Here is a 27284-nt window from a genome sequence, read left to right as displayed (position 1 = left end):
GGTCCTGGGGTCAGAACCAGAGAGCGCAGAGAGGATTTGCCCTAACTTCCATACTGGGGATCCCTTTAATAGAAGTCTGGTTTCAGAATCAGAGCCCTGAGAGATTTGCCCTAACTTCCATATTGGAGATCCCTTTAAGAGGGAAGCTGTGCCTATGGTATTATGGGATGGAGCATGTGTGATGGGTATATGGGCATGGGAGGGGGTGATTCATTTGTCATGTGCTCTCTGCTCCTTTCTGGGGGCCAGACAATGGCTGGGAGCTTATGTTCCCGGGGATGCTAGATTTCTCCCACCCGGTCAGTGTCTGCCGAGGTGTTGTGGAGTGGGAAAACTGTTGCTCATAGAAACCAATCACAGCTCAGCTTCTTATAAACAGCTCTGGTGAAATGAAAGATGCTTAGTGATTGGGTGGGGCTGTGTGAAGTGGACGTGGCCGATACACATACATACACACATACATTCATTTTTATATATATATAGGTAATGTATTGGGCATTTAGAAGGATCGAGGATTCGTGTACGAATTTTTGGAAGAAATCTTGTCCCCAATTATCGGCCTTTGTAAACATGCAAAACACTTGTTCGTTGGGTGATTGGATCTTTTATGTTACTTTAAAAAAATATTATCAGCAGCACATTACACCATGTACACAGGGAATATGCTGTTAATAACTTGATGGGGACAGAATGATTGAATTAATCATTCTGCTGTTCCCATCAGTATTCATCAGCCTATGTACACAAACCAGTAAACGAGTGTCAATTGACTTGTAAAGTAGAATATAGAAAACCTACACACTCCTGTTAAAATACCACCCCTTTCAAAATCATTTCAGAACTGTCATACATAATCTGCACAAATCCATTGAGAAACAAACTAAAATCATTTTGAGAGGGGAAATGAAAATAAACTCAGTGTGGTTGCATAAATGTGAACACTCTTATATATAATTGGGGATGTGGTTGTGTTAATTAGCCAATCACTTTTAGGCCAGTTTCACATTTGCATTTCAGGACGCGGCGATGGCCATCGCTAAGCCCCGCCCCATGCCGCGCCTCCGCCGGTAGCTCCGCCTATCGGCGCATGACGCTGCATGCGTCCTGCGTCCCCTATCTTTATCACTGGGGACGCAGGCCGTGCGCAGCATGCGTTTGGCAGCGCACGCGTTCTTTTGATGGTGCACCGACCAGCGCCAAACGCAACCTGTTGCAATTTGGTTGCGCTTGGCGCACCGTCAAAAGTAGACATGCGCCGCCAAACGCATACTGCGCACGGCCTGCATCCCCAGTGTTAAAGATAGGGGACGCATGCAGCGATAGGTGGAGCTACTGGCGGAGGCGCGGCGGCTGTGCGCAGGCCGTCGCTGCGCCCTGAAAAGCAAATGTGAAACCAGCCTTAAAGTAGTCAGTGCACAGCTGCCAACATTTATAGTGATTATGATTAAAGGGAACCTGTCAGCAGGATTGTGCCCTGTAAGGCCAGGTTCATACTGCGTTAGGCAGCCCGTTCAACGCATAGCGTTGACGGGCTGCGTTAACGCTATATAGCTTAACGCAATCACGTTATGCTATATCGCTAGCGCAGATGCTTCATCTGCGCTAGCGGTGACTGAGCCTCAGTCGCTGCAGCCCGCGTCCGATGCTCCGTCACTGAATGATGGCACATCATGGGCACATGCCGCTGTATGGCATGTGTCGTGATGTGCCCGATAATGGGGGTTAATGGCAGCGTTAACGGACTGAGTTACACCACGTTATGTCACGGTGAAACACAGTCCATGTAACAGACTGCCATAACGCAGTGTGACCCTGGTCTAACCTACAGACAGTGTCAGGTCGGCGCCATAATACTGATTACAATGAAACCTTGGTTGATGAAGTCAGTCTTGTGGTTGTTGTTTAATCTTTATTTGAAGTTTTGAGCTAATGATATGATTGTGCTCTGGAGAGGCATGTGGGGAGGGGGGATTCATGTGTTGCTCTGATTAGGTATTCATAATGCAGAATACTGACAGGTCACTGATCCCTCAGTGATCTGGCCCCCAGTTTGCATAATGAATATACTAATGTGTGCATTTGAAAAAAAAAATTCACTTCATCAAAATGGTGGCGCCTATGCACTATCACGTGTCAGTGCCTTTTATATTTCCGTGTTTAAAAAAAAAAACGCTTGGTGCGCTGTCCGCACCAAAAATAATGCGCCGCCCGAGCAATAGCATCTATTGCATTCCAATAGATGCTACTGCGCAAGCGCCTCCGCCAGCTCCTTGTTGCAACAGCATAAACAATTTTTACTACCACAAAATGGCGCCAAAGGCATGCATGATGAAAAAAGTAGTAAGCTCACCTCTTTACTTTAAAAAAAAAACAAAAAACAACATGTAGACAACATTATATAAAACAAATACAAACAAGCAACTCACAATTGATGACAAGTACAGAAGCGATAGCAGAAGCTTTTAGGCAATATTACCACAAACTTTATAAACTATAATAATAAATAAATTTCCTTAATTCTTTGTCTTTACCAAAGCTTAACCCTAACATTTATATTAAACTAACTTTGAAAGTTACCACTCAAGACATATTAGATACCTTGAGGACAATACCAAATGGGAGAACCCTGGGCCCTGATGGTCTACCAATAATCTAATATATAAAGCTCAAGTGTGTGTGTGTGTCTGTGTGTGTATGCGTGTATGTATGTATGTATGTCCGGGATTGGCATCCGCACCGTCGCAGCTACAGCCACAAAATTTGGCACAGTCACACGTCTGGACCCGGAGAGTATCCTAGGCTATGTTGTGAGGTGAAATTTTAACCCTGCGCCGTCCAATTCACCAAACAATTTTGCCCCTATCTACATAATGGGGAAAAAGTGTGTGTGCATCAAGCTCCGCCCTTCATTATGATGTCACAATTGTTGCCATGGCGACGCTGATTCATCATAGGTTGCAATGGTGACGGTTATGTCATAACGGTTGCCATGGTGATGATGTCATAATGGGTATATGGGCACTGGACTATGGGATGGAGGATATGTATGACGGGTTTATGGGATGAAGGATATGTATGATGGGTATATGGGCATGGGACTATGGGATGGCGAATATGTATGATGGGTTTATGGGCATGGGATTATGGGTTGGAGGATGTGTGATGGGTATATGGGCATGGGACTATGGTATGGAGGATGTGTGATGGGTATATGGGCACTCAACTATGGGATGGAGAATATGTATGATGGGTATATGGGCATGGGACTATGGGATGGAGGATAATTATATTTTGCTATAACTAACCACAGTTAGTTACTATGCCCAGGCAGCGCCGGGCTCTTCAGCTAGTATATTATAAAAAAATTTACCAAAACTCTATTTCCATACTTGCTGGCCTTATTCAATTAACTCCTTGCTGGCCAGCCACCACCGAAACAGGCCCTAGAAGCTTTTATCACAGTGATTTACAAAAGAGGGTAAAGATGTCAAGCATTGCAGCAACTATCGCCCTATATCCTTACTGAACACAGATATGAAACTGTGGGCAAAACTCCTTGCTAGAAGGATAAGCTATGCTCTGCTGAGTCTAGTTCATCCAGATCAATCTGGCTTGTAAAGGGATGGGAATGTAAAGATAACTCTGCAATAATTATACAATTTATATCATATGCTATTAAAACCAACACGAAGCTCACCCTTCTATCAACTGATGCTGAAAAAGCGTTTGATAGAATAAGTTGGCGCTTTATGGCTGCTATTTTATTAAAATTTGATTTTCCTCCTGTCCTAGTAGATGATATAATGACCCTTTATTCCTTTTCTACAGCTAAGGTCAGGGTAATTGGGACTTTCTCGAGCTCGTTTGATATACATAACGGCACTAGACAAGGCTGCCTTCTCTCCCCTTTCTCTCTTTATTTTTGTTATGGAAACACTTATCCAAAGAATCAGGCAGGATCAATTCATTCACGGGATCAGAGATGAACATCTAGAGATCAAGACGGCAGCATTTGCTGACAATCATTTGCTACTGGTATCTAACTCTTTACAAGCTTTTACCAGTTTAATGGAAATCTTTAGACAATTTGGTGAATTATCCAACTTTAAGATAAATTTGTACCCCAAAGTGATATCTCCAAGCTTAAAGAAATGACACCCTTCCCCTATTGGACAAATCAAATATCTAGGAGTATACATCACTGATAATCCTAATACTTTATTTCACAAAAATTTCCCCCATCTTGTCAAGTCTTTCAAAAAATGTATTAAATTATGACTTACCAAATATTTCATGGATAGGTAGTGAATATAGTCAAATCATACATACTACCAAAATGTATTTATGTAATGAACATGATTCCAATAAACCTCCCAAGGTCCTTCTTTCTTTCTTTCTTTCTTTCTTTCTTTCTTGTAAAGACATTTTTTCAAAACACGTGGAAATATAAAAAAGCTAGACTTGCACACAAAATTCCAGATCTTAAAAATTAGTACAAGGCATACATGGATGGCTGAAATTAGTACACCTTTATTTATAGGATTGGTGAAAATAATATTTTGGAATTAACTCTACTGGGTAAAGATGCTAACAGATATCTATGCTCCTGCAGTGTACCACCTAATTTTACCAACGTAGATGAAACGATACTTACTACCCTAAAAACTAGAAGGGACATAGTCCGGAACTTATCACCGACTTCTTGTTTCCCTGAGTTGGCCCCCATAAGTTCGATACCTTATCTATTAAACCCTAGTTACGTAGATGTATATAACCTTTGGTATTCTCTCCAAACCTGCCTTAATTAAGGAACTTAATGTCAAGCTTTCTAGTAAACATATTCAAAATATCCTTATCAATTCACATGGTTTTTCCAGATGTATATTGTTGCAGGAAAACGCCTATAAAATAATTTCCCAATTGTACAGAACTTCAGAGATCCTGCACCACCTAGGATTAGAGATGGAAGACTCGTGTAGGAAACTTGGCTCATATACAGCATTTTGGTTTTGTCCCGATCTTTTGGAAAGATGTAAATAAATGCTGAAATCATTGGGCATATTGGCTTCAGACATGACAGCATTGGAGGTGCTTTTGTTCTGCCCTTCAGCAAATTATAGAACAAGAAAACATGGTCTGTTACCATTATTAGTCAGGGCAGCTAAACACCTAATAGCAGTTCACTAGATGCAATCCACTCCTCCTTCGGTTGGAGAATGGATTGAAGAAATTTGTATGATCTGTAGACTTGAGGAACTCTCCAGTTGGGAACTGCATTCTCATTCTCGTTTTTTTAAAGATATGGGCCCCAAGGATAAGTAAATTTGGAGGGGTGTAGAATGTTAGGAGATCTCCTCCAACCTATCTATGTGTTTCTCTTGATCACCTGATATCATGCCTGGTGTAGTTTTGAAACTACCGTGACCACTTCATTTCACAATTTTTTTTATATAAGATCCATTATAAAGTATAAAATTTAATTTCCAATCTACTTATGATGCATTGAGTCTTTAAATTAGAGAGTCTCATTTGATTTAGTATCACATGATTTTGCCATTTCTTGTTTATTTGGTTTTGTTTTGATGTGTATTTTTAGGTTATTTCCTTCAGAAAGTTACATTGTGTTCAAAACTATGTAAATCCACTCATAATTGTACTCTTCCTTTATTTCATATATATACAAAAATTTAAAATAAAGAATTGTTAAAAATTGATGAAAAGACTATAACGAAATTAGTATGAGAGGCTGCCAAGTGGCCTACAGCAACATTAAAGGAGCAGCAGGAATTTCTTTGTTACTGATTGTATACTGCATGTAACAACAATCTCCCATATTCTTAATATGTCTGTCCTGTGGGGTAGAGTGACAAGATAAAAGCCTTTTCTTAAAAAGAAAATTATTCAAGCCCGCTATGTTTTGTCAACACATGCATCATGTCTGCCAAAGCATGCCAGAAAATTTGTTCCGGTCTGAGACGAAGGTTGAACTTTTTGGCCATAATTTCAAAATGTACAGTATGTTTGACACAAAGCCAACACTGCACATTGCCAAAAGAACACCATTCCCACAGTAAAGCATAGTGAAGGCCGCATTATTCTTTGGAGCTGTTTTTCAGCAATATGAACTGGGGCTTTAGGTCAAGGAAGAGGGAATTATGAACATTTCCATATACAGCTCTGGCAAAAATTAAGAGACCACTGCACAGGTTTATAAAAATCAGCTTCTCTGCAAATATTATTTAACGAAGGAAAGTATAAAAAAAACCCTGCTGTGGTTTTCATAGTCCTCTTGCAATAGGACAAGCTGGATGGCAAAGCAAGCGTTAGTAATATCCCAAAAGTAATATGAATGAAAAAATAACTTTTAACCATGCCAAAGAAGTTGAAAAGAAAAGTTTTGAGTGAAGAAAAGAAGGGCTCAATTCTGGCTCTACTAGCAGAGTGATACAGGGAGTGTCATGTTGTCACAATCCTTAAAATTTCTAAGATGATAGTCCATTACAACAAGGTCAAGCAGCAGACATTGTGGACAACAAAGCTACAGATCGGCAGAGGGCGAAAACAACTCTCCACTGACCGGGATCACCGTCATTTTATTGGAATGTCATTCAGCAACCACAGAATGACATCAAGTGACCTACAAAAGGAATGGCAAATAGCAGCTGGGGTGAAGTGCACAGCAAGAACAGTTCGTAACAGGCTCCTAGAGGCAGGGCTCAAGTCTTGTAAAGCTAGAAAAAAGCCTTTGATCGATGAAAAGCAAAGGAGAGCCATGTTGAAGTTTGCCAAAGACCATAAGGATTGGACCATAGAGGAGTGGAGTAAGGTAACCTTCTCTGATGTGTCTAATTTTCAGCTTTGCCCAACACCTGGTCATCTAATGGTTAGACAGAGACCTGGAGAGGCATACAAGCCACAGTGTCTTGCACCCACTGTGAAATTTAGTGGAGGACCGGTTATGATCTGGGGATGCTTCAGCAAGGCTGGAATTTGGCAGTTTAATCTTTATGACGGATGCATGAATCAAGCCGCATACAAGGTTTTCCTGGAAAACAGTTGATTCCTTCTGCTCAGGCAATTTTCCACAACTCTGAGGACTGATTTTTCCAGCAGGACAATGTGCCAGGACACACAGCTTGGTCAATCAATCTGTGCATGAAGTACCACCACATCAAATCGTTGTCATGGCCAGCCCAATCTCCAGACCTGAACCCCATTGAAAACCTCTGGAATGTAATCAAGAGGAAGATGGATAGTCACAAGCCATCAAACAAAGACGACCTACTTACATTTTTGTACCAGGAGTGGCATAAGGTCACCCAGAAGCAGTGTGAAAGACTGGTGGAAAGCATGCCAAGACACATGAAAGCTGTGATTAAAAATCATGGTTATTCCACAAAATATTGATTTCTGAACTCTCCTTGAGTTAAAACATTAGTATTGTTGTTTCTAAATAATTATGAACTTGTTTTCTTAGCATTTGAGGTCTGCACGTACTGCATTTTTTTGTTATTTTGACCATTTCTCATTTTCTAAATACAAAATTTAGTCCTTGGAAATTCAAAGACCTGTTGTCAGTAGTTTAAAGAATAAAAGCAATTTACATTTTACTCAAAAATACAGTATATCTATAAAGAGAAAAATCAGACAAACTGAAAATTTTGCAGAGGTATCTTAATTTTTGCCAGAGCTGTATAAGTAAATTTTTTAAGAAAACCTTCAGGCCTCTGCTAAAATGCTGAATTTGAAGAGGAATGTTGTGACAATGACTTTAAGCATACCTCCAAATTGATAAAAGAATGGCATTTCCAGAACAAGATCCAAGTTTTGAAATGGGCCAAACAGAACCCAGACCAGAATAGAATTAAAAATCTGTTGGTGGCCTAAATATGGCTGCATAGAATAGTTACTGTATTTTTCGGATTATAAGACGCACTTTTGTTCCCCCAAATTTTTAGGGAAAGTGGGGGGTTTGTCTTATAATCTGAGTCTGTGTGCTGTAGATTAGGGGGCGGCTCTGGCATGGCGTCAGTGGGCTGGCTGCATGCTGCAGAGACAGTGGGAGGTCACATGCTTCCGCTCATTAGGCTCATGTAATATTCACTGCACCCGCTGTCCATCACCTCTGTGCTGAAGCCACGCTGAGCTGGTAGACAGGGGAGCTGCGCATATTGCATGTGCCTGCACTCTCCCCCCCGCTCTGTCACTATACTCACCTTCAGATGATGGCTCCATGCTCCCAGCTCCCCCGTGGCTCTTCGTGTCTGTGCCAACATCCTCACCAGACCACATTCATTCTTTCACTATTCCCATTCCCCCTCTGCGAGGGCACGCGCCAAGAGCTGCTCATACAGGCACTTCATCGTACTGTAGCTTCAGGACCTTCCATCGCGTGACCACTAGGACCTGCGGTCACATGACTCCCAGTGTGCACTGCAGTCACGTGACGGAAGGTCCTGAAGCTACGATGAAGTGCCTGTATGAGCAGCTCTTGGCGCATGCCCTCGCAGAGAGGAAATGGCAATAGTGAAAAGATGAATGCGGTCTGGTGAGGATGTCTGCACAGACAAAGGAAGAGCTGCGGGGGAGCTGGGAGCATGGAGCCATCATCGGAAGTTGAGGCAAGTGTTTATTTTATCATGTGCTTGCCAGCAAGGGGGGAATACAGGGGCGGGGGGGCGTGTGCATGCCAGCAGGGGGCAATATAGGGAAGGGGGGCCTGTGTGCATGCCAGCAGGGGGAATATAGGGATGGGGGGCCATGTGCATGCCAGCAGGGGGGCATATAGAGAGGGGGGCATGTGAGTGCCAGCAGGGGGGCATATAGTGACCGAGGGGCCATATCGAGGATGGGATTGGGGGTCTATGTGCCAGCACAAGGAGGTAATATACCAGAAGCACAGGGGGGCCATGTGCCAGGATGGGGGTTATATAGATACCAAGATGAGGGACATATATATGATTTGAAAGACGGACACTGGCATTATAAAACACACTTCCATTTAACATAAAATAAAAATTCTCTTTTTCTTCACCAAATTTGGGGGTGCGTCTTTTATAAAATGAAAAATACAGATATTGGTAATCTGACTGATTTGGAGCGCTACTGCAAAACAGAGTGGACAAAGATTGCCAATTATAGATGTGCCATGCTGATAGGCTACTATCCAAGAAGACTAAATGTTGTCATAAATTCAAAGGGTACCCCAACAAAGTATCAGTTTAAGGGTGTGCAAAGTTCTGCAACCAAATTCTTAGTTCTTTTTCCTCCAAAAAAGATTTTCTTTTAAATAGAATTGTACAGATTGTAGGTGACATTAAAGTTGGAAAAAGTTCTGATATAATAATGTACCTTGACAAAAATCTGGCATTTTTAACAGGGGTGTGAAGGCTTTTTGTATCCAGTGTATATAATCAATCTGTGCTTGTTAAAGGGAATTTGTCACCAGTTTTTTGCTATAGAAACTAAGAGCAGCATGATATAGGGACAGAGAGCTTGATTCCAGCAATATATCACTTACAGGACTGTTTGGTGCAGTTTTGCTAGAATCACTGTTTTCACTGCTGTAGATGCAGCAGTGGTCATAATACATAGCAGTTTATAACCTCACCGACACCAATGTTTGGCAGCTTACTGTGTAAACTGTTCATTGCCAGCATGCTACTAATCAGTGGTGAGGCGGGCTAACACAGATTAGCCTGAAGGTCTTGTATGTGACACGTGGTACTCTAGTGACAATCTCCAGCTGATAAAACACTGATTATATGGAAACTACTAAAATCTGCTGAGCGAGTGACACATCCGTGTAATCAATCTGTTTCTCTGGCTCCACATTATGCTGCTCTCAGATTAAATGGCAAAAACCTCCTGACAGATCTCCTTTAATAGGTATTCTGAATTAAAAACTTGTCTGGTCACAAAACTATTGAAAACCACTTTCATCGGTGTATATAGGAGAAATCCTTTATTCTGAGGAAGTCTTTTGAAGTGGCACAATAATGCTGATATTATTTAAAATGACATTTTAATGTGAGGTTTCACTTATGCTAATGAGGCAGGACTATTTGGTTTCTTTCCCCGGACTGGTTTCTTTCCCCGGACTGGTTTCTTTCCCCGGACTGGTTTCTTTCCCCGGACTGGTTTCTTTCCCCGGACTGGTTTCTTTCCCCGGACTGGTTTCTTTCCCCGGACTGGTTTCTTTCCCCGGACTGGTTTCTTTCCCCGGACTGGTTTCTTTCCCCGGACTGGTTTCTTTCCCCGGACTGGTTTCTTTCCCCGGACTGGTTTCTTTCCCCGGACTGGTTTCTTTCCCCGGACTGGTTTCTTTCCCCGGACTGGTTTCTTTCCCCGGACTGGTCTAGCTTTGTTCTTCCCTGAGCATGACTAACATCATCGATGCAGTCCCCATCTGGGTATGAATGCCAGATATCTTGCAAGTGCACAATGTGCCTGAATTGGTTAGGATGCCAATCACTCCTAATGAGGCACGATTTGAAGATCATTGGTAGATCTAGTCTACGGGAAGAGTCAGCATTTGGAACTAGTCCCCCATATTAGCATTTGTGACGCTTCAGATAGACACTTCATTTTAAGCAATGGCAGCATTGCTCTTTCAGTTTAAATGCTTGATTGAAATACAGAATATGTGAAATGTGCTTTCATATTACTGGTTTTAAATAGTTTTTAGGCCTTACAGGTTCTTTTTAAGTTAATGTAGTAAATCCAACCAGCTGCTTGGGTTCCCAGAAATTGTTTTGTCTTAGTGATGTACTGCTGTATGAATAAATCTAGACTTTTATTCCTTTTTATTTCTCTAATTATAAATGACTAATCCCCAGGGATTCATACGAGTACAAGCACCTCAGTTTTCCAAGGTTTCAATGGCGATACAGCTAACAGAAGACTTAAAAGCTGGCGACATCCTAGCCCGGTTTCTTAATCAGGAAAGGTATGTTGTGTTTTTTTTACTACTTTTATATTATTGAAATAAATAACTTAAATGGATTACAACTTCCAGCAAGTCTCCCTTCTTAATTACTGATCCCTTAAAACTCAGCATGAATGCCAAGACGTTGCGTTCCTGTAACAGTAATGGTAGTGTATATGTTTAAAATCTTTAGCGTCCTGTTGTAGAAGACTATTCGCGTGCATAGAAATGTCAAGTAAAATATCATCTTTTATGAATAGTACAGATATGCAAAATTTGGGTTTATGAAAATTGTTTGAAATCTTATGACTGATTCTTAGGTTTTCTTATCCCCTGATTTAAAAAACATTATTTTTATAATCATGTATGAATTTTGTATAAAACGGGAGTAAATTTACACACAAGTGAGATGAACAAGAAAAATATTGTAGCCAAAAATGTACACAATATTATATATAAAACTTTATTGAGAATTCATTCCGCAACCTTATTGGAAATTAATTAATAAATGCGCCTTTTCCTTTTCTCTTCAAATCTTCTGTTGAGACCTTTTCTTTTATAAAAGGCTTAAGGATCTTCTCTGTGAAGCATCCAGCAGTAGTTTCCCATAATGTTGACGATCCATCTATCGACGTTCCAACTCCTTGATACCCTGATGAAATCTTTCTCCTTGCTCTTTGTAAACAGCACCTAGGTTTTCAGGAAGGTAGTCCAAATGAAATGTAAAAAATGACAACCCAAAGCTTTTAAACATTTCAGCATGTTCTGCACGATGGACTTAAATTTTGGATCTTTGTCATTATCTAGATATTTTTTCATGACTTCTTTAAAAGAATCCAAAGCCCTTTTTTCAACAGCTTTCATCGTCCTTCATGAGTTTTCAAATATCCGTACCCACAAAAATTCTTTCTTTCAGTTTTTCCTCTGACAGTCCCTTAAACTTTGTACACAGGTACTTAAAAGTCTGTCCTTCTATCAGGAGAGCTTTCACAAACTGCTGCAGTCCAAGCTTAACCCCTTCATGACCCAGCCTATTTTGACCTTAATGACCTAGCCATTTTTTGCAATTCTGACCAGTGTCCCTTTATGAGGTAATAACTCTGGAACACTTCAACGCATCTTAGTGATTCTGAGATTGTTTTTTCGTGACATATTGGGCTTCATGTTAGTGGTAAACTTAGGTCGATAATTTTTGCGTTTATTTGTGAAAAAAACAGAAATTTGGCGAAAATTTTGAAAATTTCGCAATTTTCAAATTTTGAATTTTTATTCTGTTAAACCAGAGAGCGATGTGACACAAAATAGTTACTAAATAACATTTCCCACATGTCTACTTTACATCAGCACAATTTTGGAAACATTTTTTTTTTTGTTAGGAAGTTATAAGGGTTAAAAGTTGACCAGCGATTTCTCATTTTTACAACAATATTTACAAAACCATTTTTTTTAGGGACCACCTCACATTTGAAGTCACTTTGAGGGGTCTATATGGCAGAAAATACCCAAAAGTGACACCATTCTAAAAACTGCACCCCTCAAGCTACTCAAAACTATATTCTAGGAGATTATTAACCCTTCAGGTGCTTCACAGGAACTAAAGCAACGTGGAAGGAAAAAATGGACATTTTATTTTTTGCACCACAAATTTTCTTTTATCATTAATTTTTTTCATTTTCACATGGGCTACAGGATAAAATGGATCCTAAAATTTGTTGGGCAATTTCTCCTGAGTACACTGATACCTCATATGTGGTCATAAACCACTGTTTGGGCGCACGGCAGGGCTCGGAAGGGAAGGAGCACATTTGACTTTTTGAATGGAAAATATGCTGGAATATTTAGCGCTTGCCATGTTGCGTTTGGCGAGTCCCTGTGCGCCTAAGCACTGGAGATTCCCCCCAAGTGACCCCATTTTGGAAACTAGACCCCCCAAGGAACTTATCTACATGCATAGTGATCACTTTGAACCCCCCAAGTGCTTCACAAATTGATCGGTAAAAAAAAAACTACTTTTTTTTCACAAAAATTTTCTTTTGGTCTCAGTTTTTTCATTTTCACATGGGCAACAGGATAAAATGGATCCTAAAATGTGTTGGGCAATTTCTCCTGAGTGCACAGATACCTTATATGTGGTCATAAACCACTCTTTGGGCGCATGGCAGCGTCCGTAAGTGAAGGAGCGCTATTTGACTTTTTGAATGGAAAATTCGCTCCAATCGTTATCGGACACCATGTCGCGTTTGGAGAGCCCCTGTGTACCTAAACATTGGAGCTCCCCCACAAGTGACACCATTTTGGAAACTAGACCCCTTAAGGAACTTATCTAGATGTGTAGGGAGCACTTTGAACTCCCAAGTGCTTCACAAAAGTTTATAACGTAGAGCAGTGAAAATAAAAAATCATTTTTTTTCCTCAAAAAAGATTTTTTAGCACGCTATTTTTTTATTTTCACAAGGGTAACAGGAGATATTGGACCACAAAAGTTGTTGTCCAGTTTGTCCTGAGTACGCTGGTACCCCATATGTGGGGGGGAACCACTGTTTGGGCGCACGGCAGGGCTCAGAAGGGAAGGAGTGCCATTTGACTTTTTGAAATGAAAATTAGCTCCAATCGTTAGCAGACACCATGTCGTGTTTGGAGAGCCCCTGTGTGCCTAAACTTTGGAACTCCCCCCACAAATGACCCCAGTATGGAAACTAGACCCCCTAAGGAACTTATCTAGATGCATAGTGAGCACTTTGAACCCCCAGGTGCTTCACAGAAGTTTATAACGCAGAGCCGTGAAAATAAAAAATATTTTTTTTTCTTAAAAAAAATATTTTTAGTCCGCAATTTTTTATTTTCACAGGGGTACCAGGATAAATTGGACCCCAAAAGTTGTTGTACAGTTAGTCCTGAGTACACTGGTACCCCATATGTGGGGGGAACCACTGTTTGGGCACACGTCGGGGCTCAGCAGGGAAGTAGTGACATTTTGAAATGCTGACTTTGATGGCATGGTCTGAGGGTGTCATGTTACATTTGCAGAGCCCCTGTGTGCCTAAACAGTAGAAACCCCCGGCATGTGACCTCATTTTGGAAACTAGACCCCCCAAGGAACTTATCTAGATGTGTGGTGAGCACCTTGAACCCCCAAGTGCTTCACAGAAGTTTATAACGCAGAGCCGTGAAAATAAAAAATCATTTTTTTTCCTCAAAAAAAAAAAGATTTTTAGCCCGAAATTTTTTTTCACAACAGTAACAGGATGAATTGGACCCCAAACGTTGTTGTACAATTTGTCCTGAGTACGCTGATACCCCATATGTGGGGGTGAACCACTGTTTGGGCACACGTCAGGGCTCGGAAGGGAAGTAGTGACATTTTGAAATGCTGACTTTGATGGAATGGTCTGCGGGCGTCATGTTACATTTGCAGAGCCCTTGATGTACCTAAACTGTTGAAACCCCCCACAAGTGACCCCATTTTGGAAACTATACCCCATAAGGAAGTTGCCTAGATGTGTAGTGAGCACACTGAACCCCCAAGTGCTTCACAGAAGATTATAACGCAGAGCCATGAAAAAAAAAAAAAAAAAATTTCCTCAAAAAAATGATTTTTTAGCTCGCAATTTTTTTATTTTCCCAAGGGTAACAGGAGAAATTGGACCCCAAAGGTTGTTGTCCAGTTTGTCCTGAGTATGCTGGTACCCCATATGTGGGGGGGAACCATTGTTTGGGCACACGTCAGGGCTCGGAATGGAAGTAGTGACGTTTTGAAATGCAGACTTTGATGGAATAGTCTGCGGTCGTAATTACGTTTGCAGAGCCCCTGATGTGCCTAAACAGTGGAAACCCCCCACAAGTGACCCCATTTTGGAAACTAGACCTTCCAAGGAACGTATGTAAGATGTGTTGTGAGCACTTTGAACCCCCAAGTGCTTCACAGAAGTTTATAATGCAGAGACGTGAAAATGAAAAAATAATTTTTTTCCACAAATAATTTTTTAGCCCCCAATTTTTTATTTTCCCAAGGGTAACACGGGAAATTAGTCCCCAAAAGTTGTTGTGCAATTTTTCCTGAGTACGCTGATACCCCATATGTTGGGGTAAACCACTGTTTGGGCACATGTCAGGGCTTGGAAGGGAGGGTGCACCGTTTGACTTTTTGAATGCAAAATTGGCTGGAATCAATGGTTGCACCATGTCGCGTTTGGAGACCCCCTAATGTGCCTAAACAGTGGAAACCCCTCAATTCTAACTCCAACCCTAACCCCAACACACCCCTAACCACAGCCCTAACCCTAACACATCCCTAACCACAAGCCTAACCCTAATTCCAACCCTAACCCTAATTCCAACCCTAACCCTAATTCCAACCCTAACCCTAATTCCAACCCTAACCCTAATTCCAACCCTAACCCTAATTCCAACCCTAACCCTAATTCCAACCCTAACCCTAATTCCAACCCTAACCCTAATTCCAACCCTAACCCTAATTCCAACCCTAACCCTCTTTTCAACCCTAACCATAACCCTCTTTTCAACCCTAACCCTAACCCTCTTTTCAACCCTAACCCTAACCCTAATGGAAAAATAAAAATATTTTCTTTACTTTATTAGTTGTGCCTACCTATGGGGGTGATAATCGGGAGGTTTATTTACTTTTTCTTTCATTTTGATCACTGTGAGAGTGATCAAAATGAAAGAATGGAATCTGCAGCCGGCAGATTCGGGCGGGCGCACTGCGCATGCGCCTGCCATTTTCAAGATGGCGGCGCCCATGAACCGGACCAGCCGGACACCGGGAGCGACAGGGGGACTTAGAAGGTGCCGGGGGAGGTGAGATGGGGTGAGGGGGTTATCAGAAGCTGGCGGGAAGCAGAGGGAATGGGAGGGGGGCAGATGATGACAGCGGCGGCAGATCGCCGCTGTCATTCAGTTGCGGGGGGGGGGCGATCGCCGGTGGGGGGGTGGAATCGGTGTTTCCAGCCATGTCCGATGCTACAGCAGCATCGGCCATGGCTGGATTGTAATATTTCATCAATTTTCATTGATGAAATATTACTATCGCTCTGATTGGCTGTTAAAAGTGAAACAGCCAATCAGAGCGATCGTAGCCACGTGGGGGCGAAGCCATGCCCCCTGTGGTGAAGAACAAAGCCCCCTGTATCTGCGGGTCGGGTGACCTTTCAGTGACCCCGGTCACCCGACCTGCAGGGGGTCTTTAAAGTCATGACGCCACATAGGCGTCATGGGTCGTTCTGGCATGACTTTTCATGACGCCTACGTGGCGTCAAAGGTCGTGAAGGGGTTAATGTGGAGTAGTGGCAGGAGAACTTTAGTGGGATTAAATAAACTTTCCATAACTATGTTCATAAATTCAAGTTGCAAAGATGTTCTCGTTGGACAACTTTTTTGGATCCAGTGATGAGTCTTATCCCACCTTTCCCATTCAAACAAAAAGCATTGGCATTTCGTGTATCCTCCTTGCTGCCAAAGGATCAAAGAAAACCTTCAGATCATCACATATTGACCATACTTGATCATTGTAGTTAAGTTCCTTGAGAACAAAAATATAAATTCTCATAGTGTTGACTTAACAACCTAGGAGAAGTGCCACTGCAGACTTGAGCCTGTAATTTTAACCACTTCAGCTCCTAGCGATTTTCCGCTTTTGCGTTTTATTTATTTTTTTTAATCTCTTTCCAGAGCCATAACTTTTTTACTGTTCCACCAATACAGCCATATTAGGGCGTGTTTTTTTCAGGACAAGTTGTACTTTTGAATGACATCACTGATTTTACCATATAGTGTACTTGAACCCGGGGGGGGGGGGTTCAAGTTCAAGGAAATTGCAAAAATAAAGTGCAATTCCACAAATGTTTTTTTTTTTTTTTTTTTATTTGTTAACAACTGACCTGAGGTTGGTGAGGGCTTATTTTTCCACCCTGAGCAGACATTTTCACTGATACCATTTTGGGGTAGATACGATGTTTTGACCTCTTGTTTTTGCATTTTATTGCAATGTTGCGGTGACCAAAAAAAATGTAATTCTGGCGTTTATTTTTTTTTTCGCTACCCATTTACAATCAGATTAATTTACTTTATATTTTGATAAATTGGACATTTTTGAACTCAATGTTACAAAATGTGTTTTTTTTTTTTTTTTTGCTTTCTTTTGAATTTAGCCAAAGGGGGGTGATTTTAAACTTTTATGATTTTTTAATGTTTTTTAAAATGTATTTTTTTTCCCACTGTTTACTGGAGACATGAGAGGCGCTCATTCAATCGCCTCTGCTGGACAAAGTAGGGCTTCAGCCCTGCTATGTGTAGCATAAATCATGAACACCAGCCACCCGGATGTCATGACAGTCCATAGGCGCCCCATGATCATGTGACGTGGCCGCTGATTTATGGGTCTTATGATGCGCTTCCGGCCAGTGCGTGTTAAATGCCAGTGTCAGAGATTGACAGCGACATTTAACTTGCCAACAGCTGCGTGTGGTCTCTGATTCTGGCAGAGTGCTGCTCTAATATTTTTTTTCTATCCTTTTACCATTTTGTCATTCTTTCATACCAAAAGTCCCCTTGGGTCATCATGGAGCCCTTTCACCTATAACTTTTTAATTGCTCTGTATCCATGATAGAGGACCAGTCATGTTGTCTATAACAAAATGTGCCCTATATAGCGCTTTTAGAGGAATATAAAAAAATAAATAAAATTTAATCACTGGATTGTCCTTGTATGGAATTCAAATTATATCCTTATATCTGAGAGGAGTCATTAGAATATCATTTTGACTATAGTAACTAATTGTATAGTTGCCAAAAATGTCCCTTTACTGTTTTGTCAATTCTTCTAATTGGTTTCCAAGCTACAGATTTCTTTCAACACAGCTCTTTCCTGTTTTGGAGAGATGTGGTTTGGATGTGGCCAAATTTAATCCTGATGTTATACATGGTGTATACTGCCCATATATCATCAGCATAAAGTATGGGCTGCAATTCTGTTTATATTAGTGGTCTTCTTATGGTAGTTTTGAAAACCTAGAAAAAAAACACGTTTTATCTGCTGCAGTTGTACTGGTCCTCTCAGTGATGAAAGCCTGCCATGTAGTCCTCAATATTCATGAGCTCTGTTGTTCTCAACCCCACCAATGATTGACCGCCATCTGGCTATGCAAAGTGTAGACAGCAAGCTGTCATTCATTGGTATGGGTGGGGTTATGCAGAGCTCATCACTGAGGGGACCAGTAGAGCTGCAGCAAATAAAACTGACTTTATCAAAACTACTCCAAGCAGCCAAGCAAGTGGCACAATCAGTTGTATAACTTGAACTATGTGGACTCCAATGCCAAATAATATAATAAATGCTAATATACAACCATAAAGTCAGCTATATAAAAAGATAGGGTTTGAAACCTTTTATTTAGATTTAGTAAAGCTTAAAATTCATTTTTGACTGCACTTTATGCATGGTGTATATTAAAACACTGTGATTGTCGATCACTAAACACGGCAAGATTTTGATCCTTTGTTAAAGGTGCACTCCATCAAAATTTTGATCGTTTCAATATATTGCAATATATCATCATATTATATAGCACTGTGTACTTACAATTGCTCATTTTACCCTTCTACTCACCTAATTATTCTCATTTCCATTAGTTCTGTGACATTATGTGATTAAAAACTGGCTAGCTGAATCTTTCTAAGCTCTATGTAGAAACAGGAGGTCAATTTTCCCTGTATGACACATGAGTCACTGCAAAAATCTATGGCAGGAGGGAGGAGAAGGGAGATAGGTCAGGAGTTAGAGAGAGGAATGAAAAATGCTAGGTCCAGATTCTTCCTGTTTCTTCATAGATCAGAGAAAACCATAGAATTAGCTGGGTATAAAGGCAAAATGAGCAATTGTAAGTACACAGTGCTATATAACATGATGACTACAATATATTAATGGGATAAAAATTGTGATCGGAGTGCTTCTTTAATTGTTTTCTTTAATTTCTGGTGAAATACTCTTAAGATATTGAACACAAAATATAAGCAATATTTTAAATGTAGATTTGTTCTGCAATTTTGTTAAGATGTGAATTGTACTCTTTATATTGACAGTGGCACATCAACAAATATAAGGAAAGAAGAAGTTAGTTTATATGAAATTGGAGGAAATATCGGTAAGTGAGTGTTCATCGTGCCCAATCTCCCTCTTTCCTCCGCAAGACTTCTGTTCATAATGAAGTATGTTATGATGATGTTGTGCATAATTATTGCATACCAATCTATATTTGGTGGCTATATGTGGTAATACCTGCCATAGTTTTGTTGTTCTATACGTATCACCATTTCCCCATTTTTCAACATAACATGAAGCCACGTGTAGCTTGTATTACTGTGAGTAGCCTGTGTGGTCTAAATGTGCTACGATGCACTGTAGCATCTCCAAACTTGTCTCCCAATGAGTATAGATGCCGAACACATACTGTTTGGGCACAGACCCCAAACATGAAAGGAAGTCCATGTTACTGTTTGGATTAGGCACCCCAAACACCAGGTGTTTTTCGCGCTGTCATGTAGATGGCGGCTCTAATCCATAAGATTAATACCACTTGTCAGAGTACCACGGTTCCCACACTGTCAGATAACAGCATGAGTCCACAGCTGTGATTGGAGGTAAAAAGTTTACCTCTGGTCACTGGGGTCAGCTGATGGGATTACTACTCCCATCAGCCTATGCCTGCTGCCGCTAATAACAGTGAGAGCAGGCGGCAATTGATGGGATTATTTATCAACCGGGGCCTGCGCTCTAAATAACTAATTTTAAGAAAACTGCATGCATTCCCCTGCATTTTTGATAACCAGTAAGGCAAAACTGATAGCTGCAGTGTCGCAACTCTCAGTTGTCAGTTTTAGCAAGGGTGGTTATCAAAAATACAGGGGTTTCCATGCATTTTTTTTTTAATTTTTCAAATAAATAACTAAAAAGTGTGTGGTTCCCCCATTTATAACAACCAGCCAAGCTAAAGCAGACAACTGGGGGCTGGAATTGTCAGGCTCGTAAAGGACCATGTATATTGGCTTCCCTCAGCCTAAAAATTGCAGCCCACAGCCACCCAGAAAAGGTGCATCTATTAGATGTTCCAGTTTAGGTGCTTTGCCCAGCTGTTCTCACTTGCCCTTTGGCGGTGGCAAGGGGAGTTCATATTTGCGGGGCTAATGTCACCTTGGTAGACGCCTGTCCATTATTAACCCTATAGTTGTATTGTAATTAAACACACAGCCAGAATACATTTTTTTATTTAAAATGGGCAAAACAAACTTTTTGACTTTTCTGTTTAAAAATAGCAAACAGTTGTACTCACCTGTTCATCGTTCTGTCCCACGCCGTAATCCATGTCTGGGGATAAACAACTTGCAACCTGGACGGTGCCAAGATGCGACTGTCCAGAATTAGAATCACTGAGCAATGAGCTGCTGTGAACGCAGCATCAGTGACAAGTGGTGATGTCATTGACATTCTTGCAGGTTACTGAGGCTGCATTCCTAACCGGGCACCTGAACAACTGTAACCTTGGTGAGATCCCCGCTAGCACAGTGAGGAAAAAGTCTCATGAGGTAGCAGTGAGTTCACCTTCTCCCAGTGAACTTCGTTGAACTCAAAGCTGCACCCTGATACTTTTTCTTTATGTGCTAGCGGTGATCTCACAGAGGTCACCATTGTTTAGGGGCCTGGCAGGGAATGCAGCCTAACCTGCAGTAAAGTTGATGATGTCACCGCTAGTCACAGAAGCTGAGATCATTCCTCAGTGGCTCTCAGGCTGAATGGTCACATCTTTGCACCGTCCAGGATGAAAACTGTTTTTCCTAGTCATGGATTACAGCATGGGACAGAATAACGAACATGTGAGTGATGTTCTGTCCTCACTAAATGAAGCAGAATTCATGTAGCTATACAGGCAGCTAAACCGCTATACCAGGGTCCAATAAAGAGACTGTAGTTGAATCTGTGCTTTATTGAATGTGATGGTATATTGATGCGCGGTGAAACTACAAGCAGAACATATATATACACTTAGTCAATGCAGGGTACATCAGGAATTCATATATACATAATACATTATAAATCAACATCTGCACTAATAGCTAACCAGGGGAAGAACTAATTAACCAGGCTAACATGAGACAGGAATTAGATACTGGAAGCATAAATACATACCATCGATACTATCACAAGGGGAGAAGAGAAATGAGATGCTTCCTGAATGCAGGCAGAAGGAAGATGGAGAACTGGAGGGAAATGGAGGCTGAACTAACCACAATGCTTTGCAAAACCTACCATAATGCACTGCAACGGAGGGAAAAAATACAAGCATCAAAGTAAAGGAGACCATGGCTTCAGTGGAATGAGCGTTTGAGTATAACGGTGTTTGTTTTTTTTCATTTCAAATAAAAGATTTTATTCTGGCAGTGTGTTTATTTCCAATACAACTATACAATACAACTATAGGATTAGTAATTTAGAGTTGTCTTATAAATGCCTCGCCATTACTAAACCGTGGGCTTTATGTCACTGGACAATACAAAGGTACAGTATTATCAATCCCACAAATATGAATCCCACTAGCAACCGCCACAGAGCAAGTAGGAAGAGCCAGAAAACATGCCAGAATTGGCACATCTATTAGATGTGCTTTTTCTGGGCAGCTGTGGGCTGCTAATATTGGCTAAAGGTAGGCAATATTCATGGCCCCTTTCCAGCCTGAGAATACCAGCCCCTAAGTGTATGTTTTAGCTTAGCTGGCTGTCAAAAAATGGGGGGTCCCCACACCATTTTTTATATATTTAAATAATTAAAACAGCATGAGGATCCCTATGTTTTTGATCGACCTTGCTAAAGCTGACAGCTGGGAGTTCCTGGCTGGTTATCAAAAAATACAGGGAAATCCACGCCATGTTTTTTTTTTTTTAATTTTTTTTAGAGTGCAGGCACCAGTTGATGACTACACCCATCAGCCACCACCTGCTCTCACTGTTATTAATGGCAGTTGGTGTAGGCTGATCGGATTAGTAGACTCCAGCTGCGGGCTCAACTTGTCATTTGACGGTGTGGGAACTGCTCTCTGACAAGAGGTAATGATTTTACCGCTGATCAGAGGCATTGTTTGCCGCTATGTTACTGATGTTCAGGCCCCCCATTCAAGTGAAGGGGGTCCGTGTTCAGGTTTGTTTACTGCTCTAGTATCATAACAGAACTTCTTTTTAACTGTTTGGCTGAACCCACCAGGAGTTCGCCAATCACTACCGATGATCACATCTGGGATGTCATTGGTCAGCAAATGTTAAGGGAGCTGCCAGCAGTGGACCTTGATGATCTGCATGCTCAATTATGTACAGTGTGGCCATTATTAAACTCATTGATAGTATGCCAAGCTGGCAAGCACAGAAATTCATGTGCTTCGTGTTGATGAGCAAGTATACCTGGATAAGGTATTATCCGAGCACGTTAGTGTGCTCAAATACTATGCTTAGCTGCACTTCTCGCAGCGGTTTATCAGCCGCAACACGTGCAGAGATTGCCTGTTTATTAGTGCTTGATGCTTATACTGAATAAATTGAGGTTTTGAAAAATTTGTTTCCATTTTTTTCATAATTTATATTAACATGTCTATCAATCCTGTGATTTTCATACTTCTATGCCTTTTCCTTCTTGATGTTGTAAATTTAATGTTGAGGAGTGTCTACCTCCATTTACCAGTATAATCATAACCCTTTTGGGAAAAGGATATCAGAGCTGCATATATCTGACCAGCATCATATTCAAAGAAACTATAGAACTGGACAGTCTTCTTTCTAAAATTTAACCTTTTGATATGCCACTTCTAGTTTTCTAAAAATGTTATAACCAATTCTGTTTATCATTATAGGGGAGCGATGCCTTGAAGATGCAACGTCCATGAAAGATCTGTTAGTACTCAATCCGCATGCTGAATGGGTTATAAAACTAAAACCCAAAGAATGACCTTCCAGGCATAAAATGGCATAATATACAAAACAAGCGTGAAATGGTATATATGAAAAGATTCATTGCTGGGCTACAGCAGCCACAATATTTATGGCTGAGAGACACTTCGCCACCAGTAATGACCTGTTCTGTTCATTTAACAGTAATGCAGATCATTACGTTAGCTTGGCTCCTCATTTTCTGGTAGACAGTCATCTTTCAGGAGTAATGATGCCCTATTACTCATGAAAGCCATTGTGTTAAAAGTATTTTATCAATGCAAAACTCCATTGTTTTGAAGGTCCAGTTTCCCAGAACTCTTTTTGCCTTTGTATAAGTTCATGAAGGAATTATTGTAGCAGGACTATATTTTTCTTTTTTGTATAGATGATATTTTTGTTATACCTGTACATATAATTATATACAGTATTTTTAAAAGGACCATGAAGAAACTGTGTGAGTTGACTTTGTGAACTTCTGCATAGTTAATGTAACTTTTTTCAAATAGATTTTTAACTTCATTTCTTTTCACATAAGCCCTGACCTATATGTAAATGTATGTATACACATTATTCATGCACTGCTAAATTCTTTGACGGGTCTTCTTAGGAGGACCATGACTGGAAGCTGTACTAGACTAATTTAGGAGGGTTAAGAAATCTGACTTTATCATTGATTTTGGCCCCAACAGCAATAAAATTTGTAAAATGATTACATAAATATTCTTCTCCTTGATGCAATAAATGTAATCTTAAATCAGTTTTTTGCTGGAATGATATTGATGAACTTTCCTTAGGGTAGGCCATCAATGTCTAACAATGTCTAAAGAGTGGAGAACACTTTTAATAGCAATAGCATAGCTTTAGCGTTTATTTTGTATGATGCAAATATTCTTCTAAGAGTATCTACTGTATAGTATACTGTCATATGTCACGTCTAACTGTGCACAGCATGATTTAGTTATAACTCCAACCATCAATATCAACAGTCTTAAAGGGTTATTTCCATCTGAAGAATTATAGGTGTTCCACTGTGGAAACCCACAAAGATTAGAATATGGGACTCTAAAATCCCCCATCAGAACAGAGAACAACGCTTGGTTATCTCTGGCAGTTTCGTAGACTTCTCCATTCTGACTAGGCATTTCTGAGCCATATTTTCGGAAAAAGTAGGCAAACCCAAAGGAGAAACCCAGAGTGTCAGCTAGTTATTAATTATACTTTGGCTATATAACTTCTTAATAGGAATAACCCTTTGACACTCGAATATGGATATGGTTATGCTTCGGACTCAGTCCAAAATCATATAAATATGGAGAAACCTGTTAATTTATAGGGAAATGGTCTAAGAAAAAGATAGTGGAGTTGCACAAGAAACATCTTTTCTCAATTCCCACACATTAAGACCATGACCCATCATTTAAGCTATTTTTTTCTAAAATGTAGCAGCACATTAGAGTTAGGAATTACTAATCATAATTGGCAGACTAATCTCCAAAACTGCCCACTGTAAGGGCAGCCTAATCTCCGAGGACATCCTTACGATTTGTCCATATATGTAGTTAATGATTGTGTTGTCTAGATTAAAACTTTTATCGTAAAGTAAACTACAAACCTGTATAACATGTATTCGTTCGGTCTGTACCAAAAATCTGAACATGCAGATGCATCAATGGTTATGTTCATATAATTATGTGTGAATATAGAAAAGCAAAGTGAAGCTATTCTGCGGATAGTATGATTGAATGTAATCAAACTAAACCACTATCCAACAGTGGAAAAAAGTAAGAACGGGTAAATTGTGTTACATTATATTTATTATTTTATCATACCATATACAAATACAGTATCTAAAGAAATGTTTTCTGTATTTGTTTCTACACTGGCATTTTAAGTGTTTCCGTAATATTGCTATATGAAATGAGCAACTTTGTTAAAATCTGCTAACATGATGCGGTACTGGAATTTACAGGAACAGTGTAAATATGAAAAATAAAAAAGCTATCACAACACAGGATGGTCGTATTTTTTTTTTTTTAAATTTCTGTCCTGTCCCGTATTTCAGTCTACGATGTATTCTTTCTTCTCTTTACGTTTGGCTTGACAAATCCATAGATGAATGGCTTGAGATGATCGGCTTACTGCATAAACATTTGTGACCACCCCAGTGACTGTGATGTGAATTGTAGTCTTTCAAGGATTTTGACAAGACGTTGCAATAATGTGTTGTAGTTGAATCTTGAAACTCCAGCCCCAAAATACTAAAATTCAGTCCTTGCCTTTCCTTTTCATAAATTTGAAACACCGGAATTGTCAGGTGAAAGACTTTCGTTTGTAGCAGTAAGGCTTCTTTTACACTTGCTGTTGTGGTCCATATTGCCGTAATTTTCACCGTATTCCGCAAAAACGGGCCTCAAAAATATTCTCGGATCGCCGTTTTTCTGATTTGGAATAGCTTTTGAAAAGTTGGTAGAAAAATAAAGTTGTCTTGTGTCTCTGCAGGTATGGAGTGATAAACTTCAGCAAAGTGATTAAACATGAAATACATGGGAGTGTCCTAGTAAAAATACGACTTTCCGTAAATACGGTGTTCACAGTGTACCAGAAAATCAACACACTGGGCAAGCTTCCATTGTTTTTGCGGCTTGATATTTTTTCATGGCCATAAATATGGCCCTCACAGCCGTACGACGCTCCTATGATTTTTTGCGGCCCGTTTTTGCGGCCCCATAGAAATCTATTGGACGCAAAAACGGGCCGCAAAACCACGGCAAGTGTAAAAGAATCCTTAGGCCTGTTTCACACTTCCGTTTGCAGGCGTCAGTCACAATCCGCCGTTTGGGTAAAAAAACGGATCTGACATTTGCCTGGCAGATCCGTTTTTTCCCATAGACTTGTATTGGCGGCGGATTGGGATGGATGGCCATCCGTTGTGCGGCGGATCCATCATAAAATTTGGGTCCGTCTGTAAAAAAAAAATAAGTCCTTAGGAAGGTTTTTTGTCTGTGTCAAAATGGCGGACGGGGTCGGATCCTTCGGCGTCCGTTGTCTGGTAGAATGGACTCCTATGGGCGACGGATCCGTCCCCGTCTGTGTCTATCTTTCTATCTATCTCTCCAGAATCTATCGCTTTAAAATTCCACCAACTACTGCTTCAACGGATCCGTCCAAAAAAAAAAAAAAAGGATCCGGTGCATCAGTTGTTCGAAATCTGCAACAGATCCGTTTTTTCAACACTTTGACAGATTGTGACTGACGCCTGAAAACGGAAGTGTGAAACAGGCCTTACTCTTCCCATTGCGCTTCTTTTCTTCTTTTTATGGGGGAGCGACTAAATAACTGAGGGGTTAAATAATAGACAATTTTAACATTAATGACCAGGCCAAATTTTTTAAATCTAACCATTGCCATTTTAGGTGTTAATAGCTCTGATACACTTTAACACATCCCAGTGATTCTGATATTGTTTTTTCCATGACATATTGAACTTCATGATAGTAGAAAAAATTTTTCAATATAATTTGCATTTATTTGTGAAACTATGGGAATATTTTGAAAATTTCACAATTTTCAAACTTTTATTCTTATGACCTTAAACCAGAGAGTTATGTAGCATAAAATAGTTAATAAATATTTCTAATATGTCTACTTTACATCTGCAAAATTTTTGAAGCATCATTTTTTTTGTTAGGAAGTTAGAAGGGTTAAATATTCAGCAATTTCTCATTTTTCCAGCAAAATTTACAAAACCATTTTTTTAGGCACCACATCACTTTTGAAGTGACACCATTCTAAAAACTGTACCTTTCAAAGTCCTCAAATCCACATTCAAGAAGTTTATTAAACCTTCAGGTGCTTCACAGAAACTAAAGCAACGTGGAAGGAAAAAATGAACATTTTTACTTTTTTTTTTTTTCACAAGGCTAACAGTAGAAAATGGACCCCAAAATTTGTTGTGTAATTTCTCCTGAGCACCCCATATATAAAATATATATAAAACCTTTTGTTTGGCTGGACTCAGAGGAGAAGGAGCACTGTTTGACTTTTTCAATGCAAAAATAGCAGGAATTGAGGACTGATGATATGTCGCATTTGGCGAGCCCCTGATGTGCCTAAACAGTGGAAACCCCCCACAATGACCCGATTTTGGAAACTAGACCCCTCAAGGAATGTAACTGGATGTTTCATGAGCACCTTGAACCCCCAGATGCTTCACATAAGTTTAAAATGTAGAGCTGTGAAAAAATTCAATTTTCCCTACAAAAATTCACTTTTAGCCCCATAATTTTTTACTCCATAATTTGACACACAATTCCTCCTGAATTTTTTTTTTTTTTCCACTAAAATACTGTTGTAGCAACAAATGTGTAATTTA

The 27284-nt window shown here is 40.2% G+C and overlaps 1 protein-coding gene across 2 annotated transcripts in view; it reads left to right on the top strand.

Annotated features, from left to right (window-relative positions):
- ARHGAP18 (Rho GTPase activating protein 18) overlaps positions 1 to 24921 on the top strand; it is a 214712-nt gene extending 189791 nt beyond the window's left edge. For both annotated transcript variants that reach the window (XM_073575797.1, XM_073575796.1), the window contains exons 13-15: positions 10839 to 10948; positions 19025 to 19086; positions 22834 to 24921. In XM_073575797.1, coding sequence (XP_073431898.1) covers positions 10839 to 10948; positions 19025 to 19086; positions 22834 to 22928 — 267 coding nt within the window. In that variant the 3' untranslated portion in view covers positions 22929 to 24921. The remainder of the gene's footprint in view (positions 1 to 10838; positions 10949 to 19024; positions 19087 to 22833) is intronic.
- Positions 24922 to 27284: the final 2363 nt, after the last annotated feature.

This window comes from Dendrobates tinctorius, unplaced genomic scaffold (genome assembly GCF_039654945.1).
Source record: "Dendrobates tinctorius isolate UK_male_01 unplaced genomic scaffold, ASM3965494v1 ptg000046l, whole genome shotgun sequence".
Taxonomy (NCBI): Eukaryota; Metazoa; Chordata; class Amphibia; order Anura; family Dendrobatidae; genus Dendrobates; species Dendrobates tinctorius.
Note: the sequence above shows the minus strand (reverse complement) of the source record. Positions and strands in the feature narration are given on the sequence as shown.